Source organism: Staurois parvus, unplaced genomic scaffold, assembly GCF_062004578.1.
Source record: "Staurois parvus isolate SC_StPar_1 unplaced genomic scaffold, SC_StPar_1.0 ptg000513l, whole genome shotgun sequence".
Taxonomy (NCBI): domain Eukaryota; kingdom Metazoa; phylum Chordata; class Amphibia; order Anura; family Ranidae; genus Staurois; species Staurois parvus.
The window spans coordinates 2,901,975-2,924,538 of record NW_028318309.1 but is presented as its reverse complement, the minus strand read 5'-3'; the positions used below and the strand labels follow the sequence as shown (position 1 = coordinate 2,924,538).

Sequence of the window (22,564 nt, the reverse complement as noted above, 5' to 3'; positions counted from 1 at the left end):
CAGCTGTCCTGTATTCCAGGCCCCAGCATCTTCAGTGTGGGCACCTGGCGGTGACAGCTTGCAGCTTCACATCCGGGTGCCCACTGCGCATGCGCAAGTAGCGCTTCTTGAATGGCGCAGTCGTCTTCTGGGACCTGTCACGTGTCCCACAAGACTTTGGGGAGGGATGGTAGGAGTACAACTTCCGTTTCCGATCGCCTAAGTACCTGTCAAATTTGGGTACCCGCTCTCCAAAGGTGCTAATCCTTAATGGGGAGCGGGGGACCAATCTCTAAAGCAGAACTTCCCCTTTTGGGTGGAACTCCGCTTTAAGGCTACCCATCATTTGCATTACGCGCCAGACAGGCTACATTGCATGGGTCTCCTTTCCAGTGCTCAATGTTTCAGATGTGGAATCTCTCCAGTTACTTTGTAGCACGTTTTCTGGACCTGTCCCCAAATCACCATCTGGGACGAGTTATATAATGTCTTAGGAAATAATCTTGATTCCCCTGGATTTTGGAATGCGTTATGGGGAAGAGGGGACGCGCGCGTGCGTGTGTGTGTGTGTATGGCTGAGGGTGGGTTGGAGTTCTATTTGTAACTCAGACTATGTAACACCATTATGGTACTTCCTAACTATGTACACAGTTCCACCTTTACTGTAATGTATGTTCTTTTGAATTGTATCTGGCTTGCAGGCTGGTATATACTCAGTGTGCTCTAGTGTTCTTTCTAGGCAGAAAAACTAAACACCTTATTGAAAAGAAAACAAAAAAAACATAACACATACCAGTACAAGATATGAGTGGAAATCTCCTGAGTGTGAGCACAGACATCAACAAAAAAAAAAACGATTTAACTTTTCTTCATTTTACTGAAACTGTGTTTTTTTAATTTGCTACCTTTGTTCTCATTTACAACATTTTCTCTGTTTTTGTTTAAATGATGATGAAGGGAAATCTCCCCATTGGGGACAGATGAAGCTATAAAAATTTCACACTTCCCAATTTCCAAAAAAATCCACAAATCTACCCTTCTTCACACTTCCCAATACAAAAAAAAAATCATCCCACCTTTATCTCATAGGAAACAATAACAAAACCCAAGCCAACCAAATGCATCTTCTGCAGGGTGTGTGCTGCAAGCCACTGTTTTAGATTTGGGTTTAGGAAAGAAGGAGAACTTACTTTTTTTTCTACATCTGTCCCAAATGATTTGATGCGTCCCCCATACCACCATGGGGTCCTGAAAGGGATAGAGGTGAGGGATCTGCCGACACTTTCTCTTCTTCCCTCCTCTTCAGACATGCTGCTTTAGGATTTAAGTTCCTTTCTACAAGACATAACGTAGCAAAATACTGCTCACTCTATAGGAAAAATATATACAGTGGATAAAAAAAGTCTACACTCCCCTGTTAAAATGTCAGGTTTCTGTGATGTAAAAAAATGAGTCAAAGATAATTTCAGAACTTTTTCCATCTTTAATGTAACCTATAAACTGTACAACTCAGTTGAACAACAAACTGAAATCTTTTAGGTTGATAGAAGTAAAAATAAAAAACTAAAATAATATAGTTGCATAAGTGTGCACACCCTTACACTAATCATTTGTTGAAGCACCTTTTGTTTTGATTCCAACACTCAGTCTTTTTGGGTATGAGTCTATCAACATGGTACATCTTGACTTGGGAATATTTGCCCTCTCTTCCTTGCAAAAACACTCCAAATCTGTCAGATTGCGAAAACATCTCCTGTGCACAGCCCTCTTCAGATCACCCAACAGATTTTCGATCTCGATCGGATTCAGGTCTGGGCTCTGGCTGGGCCATTCCAAAACTTTCATCTTCTTCTGGTGAAGCCATTCCTTTGTTGATTTGATGTATACTTTGGGTTGTGTTCATGTGGAAAGATGAAGTTCCTCTTCATGTTCAGCTTTCTAGCAGAAGCCTGAAGATTTTGTGCCAATCTTGACAGGTATTTGGAACCAGGGTCGGACTGACCATTTGGAAACTCGGGCACTGCCCGAGGGCCCGGGGTCAGTAGGGGGCCCCATGAGATTCCCCTGGTACCTTTTTCATAGGCTTTTTTGAGTTTGGGCAAGGACACAGGGGTCCCATGATCCCCTATTGCCTGGGGGCCCCATGAGTTGTCAGTCCGCCCCTGTTTGGAACTGTTCATAATTCCCTCTACCTTGACTAAGGCCCCAGTTCCAGCTGAAGAAAAACAGCCCCAAAGCATGATGCTGCCACCACCATTCTTCACAGTGGGTATGGTGTTCTTTTGGTGATGTGCAGTGTTGTTTTTGCGCCGAACATATCTTTTGGAATTATGGCCAAAAAGTTCAATTTTGGTTTCATCAGACCATTACACATTTTCTCACATACTTTTGGGAGACTTCAGATGTGTTTTTGCAAAATTTAGTCGGGCTTGGATGTTTTTCTTTGTAAGAAAAGGCTTCTGTCTTGCCGCTCTACCCCATAGCCCAGACATATGAAGAATATGGGAGATTGTTGTCACATGTACCACACAGCCAGTACTTGCCAGATATTTCTGCAGCTCCTTTAATGTTGCTGTAGGCCTCTTGGCAGCCTCCAAGACCAGTTTTCTTCTCATCAATTTTGGAGGGACGTCCAGTTCTTGGTAATGTCACTGTTGCGCCATATTTTCTCCACTTGATGATGATTGTCTTCACTGTGTTCCATGGTATATCTAATGCCTTGGAAATTCTTTTGTACCCTTCTCCTGACTGATACCTTTTAACAATGAGATCCCTCTGATGCTTTGGAAGCTCTCTGCGGACTATGGCTTTTGCTGTAGGATGCGACTAAGAAAATGTCAAGAAAGACCTACTAGAACAGCTGAACTGTATTTGGGGTTAATCAGAGGCACTTTAAATGATGGCAGGTGTGTACCAACTCCTATTAAACATGATTTTGAATGTGACTGCTTAGTTCTGAACACAGCTACATCCCCAGTTATAAGAGGGTGTGCACACTTATGCAACCGCATTATTTTAGTTTTTTATGTTTACTCCCCCCTAAAAGATTTCAGTTTGTTTTTCAATTGAGTTGTACAGTTTATAGGTCACATTAAAGGTGGAAAAAGTTCTGAAGTGATTTATCTTTGTCTCATTTTTTTACATCACAAAAACCTGACATTTTAACATGGGTGTGTAGACTTTTTATATCTACTGTAAACATATACAATTTATTAAACATATACAAAGTAACAACCAAACATTTTTTGGGATGTTTGTTCAAGGAATGAAGACAAATATGTTTCCATTTTTAAAGCTAAAGTTTAATGTATGCAGGTAATACATTCCCTTGTTTTCTCCCCCACCCAATCAAAATACAGTTAAAATATTAAATAAAATTAATAAATTAAATTATTTTATTTTGAAGACATCCTTCTTTTGAGACCCAGCGATGTCTTCATTGGGTCTTTCTACTGGCCGTAGATCAAGTTTTAAAAGTTTTAATGAACGATCACACAGTTACAGCAAGGCATCGTTTCGGAGCCTCACAGGACCCCTTCATCAGGCATGTGACAATGTGTACTCACATGTCTGATGAAGGGGTCCTGTCAGACTCCGAAACGTTGGCTTGCTGAAACTATGTGATCGTTCATTAAAACTTTTGACCCATATTGGTGATCCTTGGTGTGCTGGTGACATTCTCCCTTGCTGACTCTGTTCAGTTCCAGCTGAGGGTTGCTGCAGCACCCACTTACACACACAGCCATTTTTAACACAGGAAGGTGTGCGTTTGGATTGTACACTTAAAAACGTGCCAATAACGCATAAATCTGCCTAAATGGAGCTACAAAAGTACCTCCAAAACTGTTTGGAGCTTCAGGGGATCTGGAGTGGAGATGTGAACCGTTTCCATAGAGTAATAGTGATTTTTTTCCTCCCTGAGTGTTTTGGAACTTCGAGCCTCGCACTACAAAACACAAAGATGTGAATGGGGCCTTAAGCCATAGCAAAACTTAAAAGTAATTAAGCCTCATTTTAATACATATATGCAAAGTGCTGCGCTGAATATTAAATACAAGAAATGATAACACCAAATTATATAATGAGAAATCACACAAATAAAGGCTAAATGTAAAATAATAAATCCATAAACTAAATAATGCAATAAACAAAGATATGGCATCCACAAAATGAAATAAATCAGTGTAAGTGAAATCAAGTAGAGTGATGTGACCGTGATACTACAAGACACAGCAGTGCTCAGTTCCAAATCAGTCAGTGTAGGTAAGATGAAGCAATGTGTCCGTGGCACTACAAGACACAGTAGTGTTCAATTCAAAACAGGTGCTGTGGAATCCAGTGAGACAATCCACCACCGCTATGGACTCACCAGAAAGCTACTGGTATAGCAGCGTTGTGTAAACTCTCAGATGGAGACTTGAAATCTTTGACCAGAAGGACTTCTCCTATGTCTACTCTGTCTCTCATTGTTGGTTCCCTTTTCAGGCTGCTTCTGTGCAGCCAGCGTCGATTCTCCCGCACCACCTTTTTGAAAACTCTATTGTTCCACACATGTGCAAGATAGACCGAAAGACGTCATGCACCTTCGGGTGATGCACTTATACTCTGCGCTGTACTAGCAGCTTGTTTTCCTCATATTAGCGCTCGCCATATATTTATATGTATTCTCATTTTATTACAGTTTAACCTCCCTGGCGGTATTCCCGAGTGTAGCTCGGGGTAAAGTTTCAGTACCAAAAGCGGTAACCCCGAGCTACACTCGGGCGTACCATGCAGCGCTGCTCAGGGATTCCCTGCAGAGCTTACCTTGTCCTTCGCTCCCGCGATGTGTCCCCTGCAGCGTCCCCGGCCATCTCCTCCGGCCGATGCCGGCATCCACCTTCCGTGTTCCGGTCACTGCGAGCATTGGGATGCACGGGACGTACGGGGGCCGGAACGGCGGCAAATTTAAAAATGTTTAGAAACTGTAATTTTCTTAGAAATTAATTTGACATAGTAAAACATTACTGTATCAAACCATTTCACATACATTTTGTCCCGAGTGCTTTGTCCTGTGCCCTGCCTGCATTTATACTGTTCTTTCTGCCTGGAAACTGAGAAATGTCCATGGCGTCCAAAAAGCGTCCCTTTTGGTCAAAAGCGGCTTTAGACCAGCTAGAGAACAGCGATAGTAAATCAGAACCACTTGCAGAATTGAGTGATAATGATTCGTGGGGAAATTCCTCATCAGACACTGAAAACGACTGAGCTCAGCGATGTGCAAACTTGGCGCTCTATTTCAAATTTCAGTGTTTTGGTTTGATTATATTATTGAATTAAATTTATTATTATATTATTATTTTTACGATTATTTATTAAATTATAATTTATGATTTTGTGTTTCAAGTTTTATCCTACCCGGAATGTTTACTAGACTCTTGTTCGGACAGATTTTAGTGAGTTATTTCTAAAAATTACAGCCTACAATAAAAAAAATACATATTTCCATGCAAAATAATGGTACCGCTTTCGGCACCAAAAATCTGAAATAATCATACCGCTAGGGAGGTTAAATTATAATTTATGATTTTGTGTTTCAAGTTTTATCCTACCCGGGATGTTTACTAGACTCTTGTTCGGACAGATTTCAGTGAGTTATTCCTAAAAATTACAGGCCTACAATAAAAAAAATACATATTTCCATGCAAAAAAATATACCGCTTTGAGCACAGAAATACGGACATAATCAGACCGCTAGGGAGGTTAAAACATATATATTGATTTACTAAAACTGGAAAGTGCACAATCTGGTGCAGCTGTCCATGGTAGCCAATCAGCTTCTAACTTCAGCTTGTTTAATTAAGCTTTGGTAATAAAAAATGAATTCCGATTGGTTTCTATGCAGAGCTGCACCAGATTTTGCACTCTCCAGTTTTAGTAAATCAACCCAAATGTGTGCTTACTTTGTATTTTGCATCTAAATGACAACCCTACACTGGGGTGCCTTATTGTTACTATTTTACAGCAGACCTGAAGGTAGTTGTTGTGGGGCTGAGGGTGAGAACTAAGCAGGTACCAAGTGCTATCATATGTTTAGATCTGGATAATAAACATGCAAATCTGGTAAATCAATGGTTGTGTTCATCATAGTTGCTCACCTCTGACTTGCTGTTCTAAGCTAAGGATGACAGCTACAGCCTGATGGAGTATCAGAAGCTTGGTCTGGGGTTTGTCGCTTTTTAAGTGAAGCTGCACCATCCTCCCCAGTTCCTTGAAAGCTTCGTTGATGTCGCGGACACGGAGACGCTCACGAGCGTTATTAGCCATCCTTCTTTCTTTCTCCCGCTCCGCCTTCTGCTCGGGGGTCAGATCCTCATCGTCGTTATTGCTGAGAAATAATAGAGATGTTGAAATAAAAACTCCGGGCAAACCAAAAGGCAGCGCATTATAAAACAAACATACATTAGAGAAGAACTTCATACTACTCAGAAATATCTCAGTACAAAACCTTCCAATGGCAGAGCTTCTGATGGTGAAAGTGCTGCTAATATGCAAATGAATGATTTCTTAACCACATGCCCTCTCGAGTATTTACCCCCCCCCCCTTCCTGACCAGACCATTTTTGGAGTTACGGCGCTGCGTTACTTTAACTGACAATTGGGCGGTCATGCAGTGTTGCACCCAAATTAAATTTACGTCCTTTTTTCCACAAATTGAGCTTTCTTTTGGTGGTATTTGATCACCTGTGTGTTTTTTATTTTCTGCATTATAAAAAAAAGACCAATAATTTTGAGAAAAAAACAATATTTTTGACATTTTGCTATTAAACATGTCCAGTAAAAAAATTTAAAAAATCAAATTTCGTCATAAATTTACACCAAAATGTATTCTACTACATGTCTTTGCTCAAAAAAATCCCAATATGTGTAGATGAATTCATTTACATGAAAGTTATAGCAGTATATACACTGGGGGTTTTTGTTTTTTCATTTTTAATTTTTACTAGTAATGACGGCAATCAGCGACTTATAGCGGCAGACATTTTGACACTGGGGGGAACTGATTTGGTGTCACTGATATCCCCAGTGACATCAATACAGTGATCAGTGCTAAAAGAATGCACTGGCACTGTACTAATGGCACTAGGGAGGGAGGAGAACTGTAAACAAAACAGTTTTCCCCATTGGAGATCCTTGGAAATCACCGGGCGCCAGCGAATAATAACCGGCTGGGACCCGGTGCCTGACAGCCGCGGCACGGGTAGGGTGCGAATGCGGCTTGCGTGTGCCCCCTACCCAGAAATGCAAAATCACGTATATATTGGTGATTTTGTGCCCCAGTGCCACCCTGTAGCAGTATTTCTGCTATAGGGCAGTCAGGAAGTGGTTTAATTATAACTAAAGGCAAACATTTTTTATTTTTTAGTTTTGGATAGAGTGTAGAGGGATTAGAACCCCTGTCAGTTGTTATTGATGCATGTGCCCCTGTTAAGGAGATTCGCCCTCTCTATATGTTCTGTTTACCATTATCATTGAAAGTGTAAGTAAAGGAAATCCCAAATTTTGGTTTGTCTCTGAAAAGTAAAAGAGGGGAAATCTTCCAATGGGGACACTAGTTCTGGTGACCTGGGAGTCTTCAAGGGATTTCTATAATTTTGCAGGAATTTCTTCTAACTTCCTGTTTGGTTATGAGACAGCAAATGAAGGGAAATCTCCAAAATAGGACACAGATGGCAAAAAAAAAAAATCTGACAGGGTTTACAACCCTCCCTTGCTCTATCCAAAATAAAAAAAAATTGCCTATAATTCTACTTACTTTAAATCAGGCATCTAGAATAATCTATGGCACATGTGTCAAACACAAGGCCCATGGATCTGGAATCTGACCCGCCAGGCCATTTCATATGGCCTCTCCTGCAGCTGCGGCACCCCCACCCCCAACTTTTCTCAGCAGTCGGTAACAGAGAGGAGGGCAGAATTTCTCCTACAGATCCTTTGTCTCTCTTTGCAGCTGCAGCACAATCACATCTCCACCTCTCTAGTCTCAGCATTCAGCAGACTCTGCCAGCGGACTCCAGTCCTCCTCCAGACCCTGCACTTTCTGCTTCCCAGCTATGTCCCCAGCTTCTTCCCGGCAACAGCAAAAGGTAAGTGGTGTGTACTGTGGTGTAAGGGAGGGTGGAGTCTTAACCTCTGATGGTGGTGGGGGGCTCCTGTCATCTGATGTTAGGGGGGGGGGTGCTCTGGACATCTAGTATTACAGATACAACCAGTCCTTTGAGGGCAACCATAATGCTGATGTGGCCCATGATGAAATTGAATTTGACACCCCTGGTCTATGGTCTCCATCAACCCTGCACCCACCCTGTGAGCCAGGCTGGGTCTATACCAACCCACTCCAGCCACATTTCATCTTCATGACTGATGCAGGAAGCACAATACAGAAAAGTCTATATTGGTCCATGAACAGTAAATGCTGATCTAGAATAAGGATTACGTTTTTCCTGAACGTCCACTTGGGTTCCATCATGCGGTGAACCATTTGGTGGCTGTGATGTGTTATGCACACTGCCTTGTGCAGTGAGAACATTTACCTTTGTTTCAGCTGAGAGGTAGGGCAGAAATGAGCTAACAACGCAGGAGACTAACAACGTAATAAAAGCCCTTTAGAGGAAAAGGGACTAAAGCTGTAGAAAAAAAGCATGGCGCCCAAAATGAGGCTTCAATGGGTAACTAAATTAAAAAATAAATAAATAAGAAAAACGATGTATATAGAATATATAATTGCAAGACAAGCCTTCTGTAATTTAGTAGAAGACCTGCTCACTTAGCACTTACTAAGTAGAAAGTTCTTGGAATCCATAAGTTCCCATATGAACAGCACCAGCTGTCCAAAATCCTTGCAATGTATTTAGCTGACCGGTGGAGGAATGTTTTCTTTGCAAAAGAGGAGTTGCACTTTAAATGGTCAGTGTACCCTAAACTGATACCTGAGTTTTGAGTGGCAAAGATCGGCTGTACACACTGGCCATGACCAATATAAAGGGGTCCTCACAAGTATATATTCTGATTCAGCAAAGGTCATGTGATAGCTTCACCCTAGGTTCACACCTAAGCGTTTTCTGTGGCGTTTTGCAGAAACGCAGTGCAGTCCATTTAACACGATTTCCTATGGGACATGTTCACATCTGCGCATTTTCACCCGCTGCGTTTTTTGGAAAGGGTCGGGGACTTTTTGAATGCAAAACGTTGTGTTTTTGCTTCTATAGACTTCAATGGGAATGCTGCAGAAAAGAATGTATCACGTTTTTGTTGCATTTTGTGTTTAAAATCTGCCTGGCAACAAGAAAAATAAAAAAAAAATTACACCCCCCCCCCCAGCAAAACGCATCAAAAACGTGGCAAAACCACAAGTGCACAAACGCAAAACGCAATGCAGACACACCTCAAAATGCAACCTGCATAGGTGTGAACCTAGACTTAAAGGAGCAGGGTGTGGGGCATTCACCTACAGGCCTAGCATTGCCCATGATAACTTTTTCATTTTGGGGGTGTTGTCTGAAGGAGACATGCCTGAAGCTTGCCCTAAGACTACTACTATGTTCTCAAAGGTTATGTATGGGGGCAGCTATATATTTGCTCTGTAGCTATGCAGGCTGAGCACAGTGACTGTGATTTACCAGCCATTCAGCAGGGATATTGATTGCAATGCCTGGAAAGCAGAGGGAGAATCTTTCAATTTGCATATTAGCTACAATCATGGAAATATGGTGCAGAAAGCATTACAACTGTAAAAATCACATCAAACCTTTCCTCCAAGTAAACTTTAGAATAACAAAATACATTATAAATCATTTACTGGCAAGAACAAAATTCTGAGCTTATTTAGGAGTTAGTTCGACACTCTCGTGCACACGATAATGCTGCAAATATGCTGCATTGTTTTCTGCCAGAAATTGACAGAAAAAAATCCCTCCTGTTGCGTATATATGCGTGTATTGAATTCAGCGTCAATGCATTCTACTGGCAAGAATATTAATATATTTAGGCCATTGGAAACGTACACACATTTAGACGCGTTTACACGCATAACAGCCGCTGAAAACCTGTGCTCCAATCGCAGGTTTGGGGCATTTTTATGCCCATGAATCCTGCGCACAAATACGAACATAACTGTCTTCATGTACATAGCCGCATTAAATAACATGGAGCTGCATTCATGGTCAAAGAAAATACCAGATGCCCCCAGCAGAGGCAATTTTTACTCCAGTGTTCATGAGGCCTTATACAGCAAAACAAGTCAACAAACATTACAAGACAATAAAACATTCAGCTTTGAGATAATGTACTATCCTGAAAAAGAATCATTTCACTTCCTACACTCACCGTGATTATGGAGAAATACCCCGCAAGGGTCAATGCGCTTAAATCTGTAAACCTTTATGAAAAAATATTTCTTGAAATTCAGAAATGTTGAATTTGGAGTACTGGAAAAAAACTCTCTAAAGGAACAGTAATCTGGTTTAGTATGTTTAGTATGCAAGGAAAAAACTATTTTCTTAGTTTTTTTATTACTGTCTGTGTTGCCACTGGGGTGATTTTCTCTCTCTTTCGGCCTAGGTGACCCTTACGACCCCAAGACAGAAAGTGATGGCAAATCCAACATTTTAAGGTTACAATGGAAGGGAATTGTTTCAGTGGAGACATTAGCTTTAGGTAAAGCTTCATTATTATTACTATTATTAATAGTAGTAAATGAAGAAATGAAGAATGTATAAGCAACATAGGGTAAAACATTATTTTGTATTATATGATTACATGTAACTTTGTCCTTCTGCTTTCCTATTTTAAACTGACCACGCCATGCATAGAAGCTCATTCATCCGAGTGTGGTCAGTTTTCTGGCTGTGCTGAGAGCAGAGCCTGTCTGTAATCCAATGGTCAGACTTGTGCTGACACGCCCCTCTGCACAGCCATTCAATGTACTAGTGTTTTTCTGCCTCTTGCTGACACACCGGGGTTTATTTACTAAAAATGGTTCACTCAGAATCTGGTGCAGCTGTGCATGGTAGCCAATCAGCTTCTAACCTCAGCTTGCTCAATCAAGCATTGGCAATAAAACCTGGAAGCTGATTGGTTTCTATGCAGAAGTGCACAAGATTCTTAGTGAACCAGCTTTAGTAAATAAACCCCACCCTGTCTACTCCCACCTCTTAAAGCCCCTTATGCAGCTGAGAGAAGAGAACACCTGATTATTTTTTTAAAAGAAAGGATAAAAAAGGTATATACACAAACGTTTTGTGTTTTTTTCATTTCTATTTTAAACTGGATGGGTTGTTTTGCAAGGTGAGCTTTCACATATACTTTGAAGAAGAAATCCAGGCAAAAATACTATTTTCCCACTGCACTGCATGGGTTAAATACTCGTTTTTGTCTAGGGGAACGTAAAGCTGAGATATACTTACCTAATCTGTAGATCCTCCGAGCGCAAGACCAGCCCTCACTGTTCCTTCCCCCTCGCATGCTAACGGTCTTCTGAATGGGCTGTTCCTAACGTCATCACGCTCCAGACATGAGGACAGCAGGAACAGTCCACCACTGTTTTCCGGAGGATCAGAGACGGGGTAAGTATAGCTTTTCCCTGAGCCCCCTGGACAAAATGAGCAGTTAACCCATGCAGTGAAGGCACAGCCCCCCTGCATGGGAAAATAAAAAATGGAACTGGAGTTCTGCCTTAACTGACATCCTAGTTATTTAGTACAAGGTCAATCTTTCACAGGTTCAAATTATTTACTTCCAAGTGAAATCTGACTGGTTGCAATAGGCTACTGCAGAATACTATGCGGATGAAGGCAAGTTAACTGCTGCCTAAGTTTCAAATGGGTACACTAGTTGCCTAAGAATATTATAAAGGGAATGTGTGTGTGTATATGTGTATATATATATATATATATACACACACACTATATTTATTGGACTAAAAATTAAAAGGTTTTTTTTTTATTTTTTTAGTCAGGCAAATACATGGGGTTGATTTACTAAAACTGGAGAGTGCAAAATATGGTGCAGCTCTGCATAGAAACCAATCAGCTTCCAGGTCTTGTTTTTTTTTTTTTTTGTTTTTTTGGTAAAAGTTTACCTGAACAAGCTTAAGTTAGAAACTGATTGGTTACCATGCAAAGCTGCATCAGATTTTGCACTAACATTTAGTAAATCAATCTCATTTCATATTTAAAAAGAATATTACAATATCGGCCAGAAGAAGGAGCTATGGGATTCTTTTCACACGTTTATCCGGCTATCTCTTGCTGCTTTGCTAAAATAGCAACAGATGTTTACAGAGCTCAATAACTAAAGCTCAAATTTACATACAGAACTGTATGAGTAGAAGAAACTATTCATCCGCTTAACTGAAGGAGAACACAGAGTTACAGTTACAGAGAGACACTCTGAAAGGAAACAGTGTATGCTATGCTCTTTCTTTACAATTCCATAATGGTCTGTGACCACAGTGTAATAGGTTCTCCCCTTGAACAATTGAAAAAAAAAAATATATATATATATATATATATATATCTTCCCTCTCTCTCTTTCCTATTTTCTTCTCTCTCTCTCTATGTATATTTTTATTTCTCTCTCTTTCTATATATATATATATATATATATATATATATATAGATATAGATATATATCTTCCCTCTCTCTCTCTCTCCTATTTTCTTCTCTCTCTCTCTATGTATATTTTTATTTCTCTCTCTCTCTCTCTCTCTATATATATATATATTTTTTTCTTTTAAATCAGGGCTGAAAACCAACATACTCTTTACCTCAATAGTTATAGTATTTACAAATGCACTATTGCTACTTATAACAGGTTTACTGTTCCTTTATATGAGCAAAGACGTACTGAAGATTCTGTTTTGTTATAATGGGGGTGGAGAGGACAACACACGACCTGGATGTCACTCAGGACTATTCCATGATGTGATTATTTCAGAAAACATTTTTAAATAGGTAGAGAGGCCCATGGGTTTCCTCCTGGCCACTGGTTAACATAAGCCATAAGGAATGGTGCGGGGTATCTCCATAATCTTGTCTGTTCACTTCATCGAAATCCAGTCAAGGAAATAAATGAAGCGACACTTTCTTGTACTGGTACCTAGATCTTGACCTCGTTATTGATTTGATATCCTTCTTGTCGTCGTCTAATTTCTTGTCGTCTCCTGATTTGGAATCTTGAAGATTTTCATCTCCTTCGTCATCTGATTTGATCTCGGAGCTACCCGGAGACACGTTCTGTCCCGACAGACCAGCTGAGAGGCCTGTATGTGAACACAGAAATTAATAATAAAGCCCAAGATTCAATTTACACTGTAGACAGAGTCTGCTCGGAGCTTACAGAATATAATTCTAAAAATTGTCTGATTCATACAATTGAAAGAAAGAAATGTGTCCTCATTGCTCACTGCAACTGGTCAAGTTTTATTTTCACACTTGTTAGGGTGGGTAAGCATACCCGCGTGTCTTTTTTTGTTCACGCATTTATACATCTAGACCAGGGGTCTCCAAACTGCGGCCCGAGGCCGGATGTGGCCCTTTGCTGCCCTTTATCCGACCCTTAGGGCACTATTCCTCCTGAGACTGAGAGGAGCTTAGACCAACAATGGGGCAGTACGTCTTCCCATGAAACCAATGATGGTGTACTATTCTTCCCACTAATACCAATGGTGGGGCACTACTCCTCCTCCTACTGACCAACAACCCTGAGGCCATGTTTATTCTCACTGATGCTGGGGCCCAGGACATTTTCTGTCCTCACTGGCCCTAATCCGGCCCTCCTAAAGTCTGTTGGAGAGTATACTGGCTCTTTGTTTTAAAAGTTTGGAGACCCCTGCTCTAGACAGCGCAGAGCATTGGCTAAAGGCACATAGTCAACTGGAGCAGCTCTGTGCCTTGTGACCACTATGGTTCACCATCACAAATGTAAGTATGAAACTTTCCTCAACTAATAGTTTGACTTGGCTTTAGTGGGCAACTTTAAAACCCTCATGGCCAGTTTGTTCATTCAAAAAAAGTTTGTGGCAAAAAATTAGATTGCCATGGCGTGTCCACTTTCCAAAAAAGGGTCATTTTGGTGATGTTTGTATTGTCCTGAAATTTTTTTTTATGTAAAAAAATATAAAAATAATTTTATATATATATATATATATATATATATATATATATATATATATATAGTTTCATATGCGTACCCTATTGCATAATTGAGTAATTGTCACTCAAACTATCACATCACTGAAAACTGACCTGGACAGAAAGGGGGAGATTTACAAAAGCTGGATAGTGCAAAATCTGGTGCAACGCTACAAAGAAAGCAATCAGCTTCCAGGTTTTATTGTCAACGCTTAATTGAATGAGCTGAAGTTAGAAGTTGATACCATGCACAGCTGCATCAGATTCTGAGTGCTCCAGTTTTAGTAAATCTCCTCCACTGAGTCCTGAAGTGGTTAAGGGGAATGTACAGTCTTTTCAGTTATGTTTTAGGCAGACAGTCGTCGTACTTTTTTGCTTCAACTCACAATGTAGATCTTAAGCTGGTCTTACACTGAACAATTCCTCAACCCACAGCAAACACCATGGAAGTACGAATCTCCCCTGCTGGCCATTGTACTCTGCCTGCCAGAATACCCAACCACTGGATGCAGCCTCTGTTTGGCTGACAATTTTCTGCCCGACTCCTTTGATTTTCATCAAAAAAGCAGACAAAGTTCAATCTGTGCATGGCCAGCCCAAGAGTCTGATACCTTATCTCAGCAGACATTAATTCCACTCTAGTACAGGTAGTGTGTTCCTGGCTAGATCACCAGGTAAAAATAAAGTGGAAAAAAGCCCCAAAAAAAGAAAACAAATTCAGCCACCACATCGAATGATTGGTAAGCTACAATAAATTTCATTTTTGGTATTCGGTTTAATACCGCTTTAAACCTTGGCCATATCTATAGGATATTTTTACATCTTTGCCCACGCAACCTTTTTAAACAATGCTATAAAAGCATGTAAGCTCAGGTGTGGGGGAGGACACAAGTCAATATTTAAATGTTCTAGATATTTTTAGCACAGCAGTTAAAAATAGGCACAATCATTATCCGGAGAGCCTCAAGATCCCAATAATTCTGATCAGAGATTCAATCTGTATTTGAAATATACATAGATGGTATCTTTGCACATCATTTTAGTGAGAATATGAGCTGAGCCAGTGACGTGTGAACATTTCTCGGTATTTCTGGAACAGTTTTTCTTGGTTGTTATTTGGGTTCTTACCACGGTATGGGTCTTGATTTGGGTTTAAGTCCGGTGACGTAGCTGACTGGACAGGCAATTGTGGAACAGACACCTGGTTTGGCACAAGCGAGTGACTTCCTCGTAGACTGTCCTCTCTATGTGAACCCACCTAAAAAAATAAAACCCATATTGATTAACGGGTTCCATAACATAGGTATTCTCACAACGTTCAACATTCCTGTGCCAGTCTTTCTATCCTGTTGACCTCTCTTCATGTGTTATTCTGTATTTCCCTCTAAACAAATTCAGGCTTATACAACAATGCTGAAATTGGTTGAACCAAGCTGAAATCGGGAACGTCTTCTATGACTGTAACTAACCAAAATCCGCACCCACAATGCATAGCTGCTGAGGGTCACATGACTCAACATTCTGGTTTCAAGTCACGTGAGCCACATGCATAGGTTTACAACCCTAACGTTGGCTTGTATTATTGCATCAGACCCTGAATGATACAAAAATACAAGCACTCAATCCATCTAAGGTTGTGTTCAGATTGCAGGGTACACTTCTCTAAGGACCTCTTTACACTCCAATGCAGAAAATGTCTTACTATCTTAGTGCAAAAATAAACCTGGGATGTTTTTATGGATGGATGGTTCACACACAAAGTTCACAAATAATAAAGGTGGTTTCCATCGGTGGTGGAGATGTGATTCCCTTTTAAGGTACACCTCCCTAGGGACCTCTTTATGCTACAATGAAGACATTATCATACTATCTTAGTGCAACATTAAACCTGGGATGTTTTGATGGATGGATGGTTCTATGGATGCTCACACACAAAGTTCACAAATAATAAAGGTGGTTTCCATCGGTGGTGGGGACATGATTCCATTTTAAGGTACACCTCCCTAGGGACCTCTTTATGCCACAATGAAGACATTATCATACTATCTTAGTGCAACATTAAACCTGGGATGTTTTTATGGATGGATGGTTCTATGGATGCACACCTACAGAGTTCACAAATATTAAAAGTTTTCTCCAGCTGTGGTGGGGATGTGATACCACTTCAAGATACACTTTCCTAATGACCTCATTATGCCTCAATGCAAACATCGTCTTACTATCTTGGTGCAACTTTAAACCTTTGATGCTTTTATGGATGGATGGTTCTATCGATGCTCACAAATGTTAAAAAATGTCTCCAATCGGGGTGGGGTTGTGTTCGCATTCCTTTCTAAGGCCCTCCTTACACTCAAATGCAGACATTGTCCTAATATCTTGGTGCAACATTAAATCTGAAATGTTTTTATAGATGTATGTTTCTATGGATAATCACAAATGTTAAAAACTGTCTCCAGTGGCGGTGGTTCCAGTGGTTCCCATTTCAGGGTACACTTTTCTAGGGACCTCTTTACTTTCCAATGCAGACAATGCCCTATTATCTTGGTGCAACATTAAACCTGGGATGTTTTATGTATAGATTGTTCTATGGATGCTCACATACAGAGCTCACAAATATAAAAGTTGGTTTCCAGTGGTGGTGGAACCATGATCCCATTTCAGCGTACACTTCCCTAAGGACCTCTTTACACTCCTATGCAGAAAATATCTTACTATCTTGGTGCAACATTAAACCTGGATGGATGGTTCTGTGGAAGCTCAAAAATATTAAAAGTTGTCTCCAGCGGTGGTGGGGTTGTGATCCCATATCAGGGTACACTTCCCTAAGAACCTGTCTACACCCCCAGTGCAGACAATGTCATAGTTTTTGGTGCAACATTAAACCTGGAATGTTTTTATGGATGAATGGTTCTATGGATGCTCACCTATAGAGCTCTCAAATATTAAAAGTTGTCTCCAGCAGTAGTGGGGTTGTGATCCTATTTCAGGGTACACTTCCCTAAGAACCTGTCTACACCCCCATTGCAGACAATGTCATAGATTTTTGGTGCAACATTAAACCTGGAATGTTTTTATGGATGGATGGTTCTGTGGAAGCTCACAAATATTAAAAGTTGTCTCCAGCGGTGGTGGGGTTGTGATCCCATTTCAGGGTACACTTCCCTAAGAACCTGTCTACACTCCCAGTGCAGACAATGTCTTAGTTTTTTGGTGCAACATTAAACCTGGAATGTTTTTATGGATGAATGGTTCTATGGATGCTCACCTATAGAGCTCTCAAATTTTAAAAGTTGTCTCCAGCAGTGGTGGGGTTGCAATGCCACTTTAAGGTGCACTTTCCTATGGACCTCTTTACACCTCAATGCACAAACTGTCGTACAATCTTAGTGCAACATTAAACCTGGGGTGTTTTTATTGATTTATGGTTCTGTGGATGTTCACATATAGAGTGTACAAATATTAAAAGTTGTCTCCAGTGGTAGCGGGGTTGTGCTCGCATTTCTCCCTAAGGTCCTCTTTACACCCCAAATGCAAACTATTTCCTACTATCTTGGTGCAGCATTAAATATGGGATGTTTTTATGGATGGATGGTTATATGGATGCTCATAAATATTAAAAGTTGTCTCCATTGGTGGTGGGGTTGCGATCTCATTTCTGGGTACCACTCCTCTAAGGATCGCTTTACTCATTATCTTAGAGCAGCATTGTAAGACAAAGGTCCAAAACCTGAGATATTTTTATGGACTGAAGATTCTTAACATATGCATACAGATCTGATCGCCTGACTTTTTAGCACAGAACCAGCACATGGATATACTTGTTGTATTACTACATTTAAGAGTTATGCACCCCACTATTTCAAAAGGAGGTATATGGAGGGAGAGCTATAAAAAATAATCCTGGACAGGCAATTGTGAAACCTGGAGGTTGCTACATTTGCCAGTTGGAAACAGAAATTAATTTTTTTTTAATTTTATATCCAAATAATTAAAAAATGAAACACAAAAACGCCACATCTTTGCAGGGTTTCCTAAAAATGCACTAGAGGGAGCACTTGCGCCACCTGATTTTCACATCCACAGAAACACAAACAGCACTTAACACTCTGCGAGACGCGGTGTTGCACATTTAGTGACAAATATGGAAGAGTAAGTCAGGCAGGTAAAACGTCAAATTGTCTCCCTGGGTGCTGCAGTGGAGCGCACTGATTCGTACCAATCTGTCTTCTATCATGTCCGCCAACAGATCTGACAATTATCCTAATGCCCATATGCTTAATTGTGGGCTTCTCAATTCCCCCATTGCTTTCAGAAATCCTGCAGGAATTTCCAGTTTGGCATTCGACTTGCGTTTCAAGGGATGAAATCCTCAGGACTGCCATCTTTACCATAATGCTGTCTAATCCGCTGTTTGTGGCACTTACTGTCCTATGTGGCATTTGAGGTAGAGAAAAAAGTTTCACATTTTTCATAAATAGAAAAGAAAAAGGTTTGCTTTAAAGTGACGCTAAACTCTGGTTTAATAATACATAAATTCTACTTAAGTATGTATTCTTAACTCAAAAAAGTCACTTCTATTGTTCTCATCCTCCTTCAAATCTCCAAATTCCTCTACTTTGCAGCCGTGATTTGACTTCCTGTTAGAGGGTGGCTATGTTACAACCATTCTCTAAGGTTCCACTATATGTAGAAACGTAGCCACCCTCGCGTGCTCATCTCAAGATGAAGTATGGACTATGGGATGTGTGGTGTACATAGAGCAGTGCACATGACCATAACTAATGTGTATTGCTTGTTCCAAACAAATGGAAGTTAGAGGGAAAAGGAGAAGTTCAAGTGTTCACGGAGGATGTTATAAGAAGGCATAAAAACCCAATAAGAAACTATTAAATACAGGATCATTAAACGGTGGATTATTTTTGAAGGAACAGTTCAGTATATTGCATGCATGCATTTTATTAATGGAAATGTAAGCTGTAGGCTGTGGTGTGGAGCAAACATTGGGGTTGATTTACTAAAACTGGAGAATGCAAAATCTGGTGCAGCTATGCAAAGAAACCAATCAGCTTCCAGGTTTTACACTTCGGTCACATCAAGCCCAAGTTTGAAATCTTGTGACTTACAGTGAAGTCGGAGGACATGGCGATTTGAGGTGCGGTTTTCAAGAAATATGACACGGATGTCTATGCAAATTGTACCAAAAGATGTAGGCTGTGGTGTGGAGCAAACATTGGGGCTGATTTACTAAAACTGGAGAGTGCAAAATCTGGTGCAGCTGTGCAAAGAAACCAATCAAGATTTCAAAAGTAGTGCATGTACTACTTTAGAAATCGGTGTGGCTCCGACCAGGGGTGGACTGACAACTCATGGGGCCCCCGGGCAATAGGGGATCATGGGGCCCTTGTGTCCTTGCCCAAACTCAAAAAAGCCTATGAAAAAGGTACCAGGGGCATCTCATGGGGCCCCCTACCAACCCCGGGCCCTTGGGCAGAGCCTGAGTATCCAAATGGTCAGTCCGCCCCTGGCTCCGACCAAGTCAGAACCACAACGATATGACCGGTGTAATTGTGGACAATAGGGTGCAATGTGGCAAATCACATGCCAAGTCCCACGCAGTGCGATCGGGGAATTATTGTCAAAGCTTAACTGAACAAGCTGAAGTTATAAGCTGATTGGTTTCTATGCACAGCTGCACCAGATTTTGCACCCTCCAGTTTTAGTAAATCAACCCTACTGTGTTGTCCATTGGAGAGGGGATAGCATTATTAGTGTTTTCAGGGGCTTGTTGCCCCAAAATATATATTCAGTTAACCAATGAAAGGTATCACCTACATTAGAACTTTCCTATTGCTATCTATGACCAGCATGATCCAAAAACATACCCATAGCACCTTTTTCACACAAGAAGTCCATGGCACATCGGACGTTGGCCTTAGTCAATAAACAGTTAATTGTTAATTGCAAATGCTCCAAGGTGAACCAACTCACTGTGCAGAAGACCAAAATAAGGATACTTCTCATATCAACTACTATGTGCTACTGCAGTGGGGAACTCTTTACTCAGTAAGGCCATTTGATCAATCATATACACTGGATATAACAAGTCTACACACCCCTGTTAAAATGTCGGGTTTTTGTGTTGTATAAAAATGAGACAAAAAGAAATCATTTCCAACTTTTTCCAACTTTAACGTGACCTATAAACTGTACAACTAAATTCTTTTGGGGGTTGATGGGGAAGTAAAAATAAAAAAACTAAAATAATGTGGTTGCATAAGTGTGCACACCCTCTTATAACTGGGGATGTAGCTGTGTTCAGAATTAAGTAATCACATTCAAAATCATGTTAAATAGGAGTCAGTACACACCTACCATTATTTAAAGTGCCTCTGATTAACCCCAAATGAATTCAGCTGTTGTAGTAGGTCTTTCCTGACATTTTCTTAGTCGCATCCTACAGCAAAAGCCATGGTCTGGAGAGAGCTTCTAAAGTATCAGAGCGATCTCATTGTTAAAAGGTATCAGTCAGGAGAAGGGTACAAATAATTTCCAAGGCATTAGATATACCATGGAACACAGTGAAGATGGTCATCATCAAGTGGAGAAAATATGGCGCAACAGTGACATTACCAAGAACTGGACGTCCCTCCAAAATTGATGAAAAGATGAGAAGAAAACTGGTCTGGGAGGCTGCCAAGAGGCCTACAGTAACATTAAATGAGCTGCAGGAATATCTGTAAAGTACTGGCTGTGTGGTCTATGTGACAACAATCTCCCGTATTCTTCATATGTCTGGGCTATGGGGTAGAGTGGCAAGACCAAAGCCTTTTCAAAGAAAAACATCCAAGCCCGGCTAAATTTTGCAAAAACACATCTGAAGTCTCCCAAAAGCATGTGGGAAAATGTATTATGGTCTGATGAAACCAAGGTTGAACCTTTTGGCCATAATCTCAAAAGATATGTTTGGCGCAAACAAAACAGTGCACATCACCAAAAGAACACCATACCCACTGTGAAGCATGGTGGTGGCAGCATCATGCTTTGGGGTTGTTTTTCTTCAGCTGGAACTGGGGCCTTAGTCAAGGTAGAGGGATTTATGAACAGTTCCAAATACCAGTCAATATTGGCACAAAACCTTCAGGCTTCTGCTAGAAAGCTGAACATGAAGAAGAACTTCGTCTTTCAGCATGACAGCGACCCAAAGCATACATCCAAATCAACAAAGGAATGGCGTCACCAGAAGAAGATGAAAGTTTTGGAATGGCCCAGCCAGAGCCCAGACCTGAATCCGATCAAAAATCTGTGGGGTGATGTGAAGAGGGCTGTGCACAGGAGATGTCCTTGCAATCTGACAGATTTGGAGTGTTTTTGCAAGGAAGAGCGGGAAAATATTGCCAAGTCAGGATGTGCCGTGCTGATAGACTCATCCCCAAAAAGACTGAGTGCTGGAATCACATCAAAAGGTGCTTCAACAAATGATTAGTGTAAAGGTGTGCACACTTATGCAACCATATTAGTTTAGTTTTTTATTTTTACTTCCCTCCACCTAAAAGATTTCAGTTTGTTGTTCAACTGAGTTGTACAGTTTATAGGTTACATTAAAGTTGGAAAAAGTTCTGAAATTATTTATCTTTGTCTCATTTTTTTACATCACAGAAACCTGACATTGTAACAGGGGTGTGTAGACTTTTTATATCCACTTTAAATGAGACATACTGTATCTTCATTGCTTTACAGGACTGGTAGGTCTAAAAATAGGAATAGAAAAATAGAAATGAAAAAAGGATATGTCCCCCCGTATGCAGGGCCAGTGCTACCAGTAGGTGAACTAGGCAGCCGCCAAGTGTGCACTTCTGCCTAGGATGCAGTCACGGCTGCTGGTTTCCCTACTCTCCACCATGGACAGATCTAGGAGGGTGCTGGGGTGGAGCTTACAGGCCAGGTGAACTGGGGAGGGCCAACAATCATTTGTACTGAGATGAGTGGTTTGTGCAGGAGGGGGGATGGGGGCTACTTGTGGTGAGACATGTACTGGGAATGACGCGTGGGGGGGGGGGATTGTGCTAGGAGAAGAAATAGGGGGATATGTGCTAGGAGTAGAAGGGAGGTTTTGGAGGGGGGGGGGTGGATTTGTGCTAAAGGGGGGGGGGGATTTGGGTAAGGTGGGAAGATTTTATGCTGGGAGAGGTTTTAGCTGAATCAGGGATTTGGGAGAATTTGTCCTAGGTGGGGGGGACTGAAGAAAGAGGATAGGTACTGGGAGGGGGGATTGAGGGGATTTGTTTTAGGAGAGGGGTGGGGGGAATTAATGGTAGGAGGGTGAATTGGAGTGTAATTTGTATTAAGAGGGTCGGATCAGGGGTCTTTTGTGCTAGGAGAGGGGACTGGGGGGTTGTTCTAGGATGGAGGGTTG

General features: G+C 41.0%; 1 protein-coding gene across 13 annotated transcripts in view; it reads right to left on the bottom strand.

Moving 5' to 3' along the window:
* The window catches only part of TCF4 (transcription factor 4), a 701,501-nt gene that overhangs the window by 8,070 nt on the left and 670,867 nt on the right, over positions 1–22,564 (bottom strand). For 8 of the 13 annotated variants that reach the window (XM_089690079.1, XM_089690075.1, XM_089690078.1 and 5 more), the window contains 5 exons: positions 15,280–15,409; positions 13,130–13,280; positions 6,117–6,346; positions 3,815–3,925; positions 1,170–1,314 (listed from right to left, as the gene is read on the bottom strand). In XM_089690079.1, the coding sequence (XP_089546205.1) occupies positions 1,178–1,314; positions 3,815–3,925; positions 6,117–6,346; positions 13,130–13,280; positions 15,280–15,409 (759 nt within the window). In that variant the 3' untranslated portion in view covers positions 1,170–1,177. The remainder of the gene's footprint in view (positions 1–1,169; positions 1,315–3,814; positions 3,926–6,116; positions 6,347–13,129; positions 13,281–15,279; positions 15,410–22,564) is intronic. The other 5 variants (XM_089690081.1, XM_089690085.1, XM_089690087.1 and 2 more) reach the window with 1 other exon arrangement.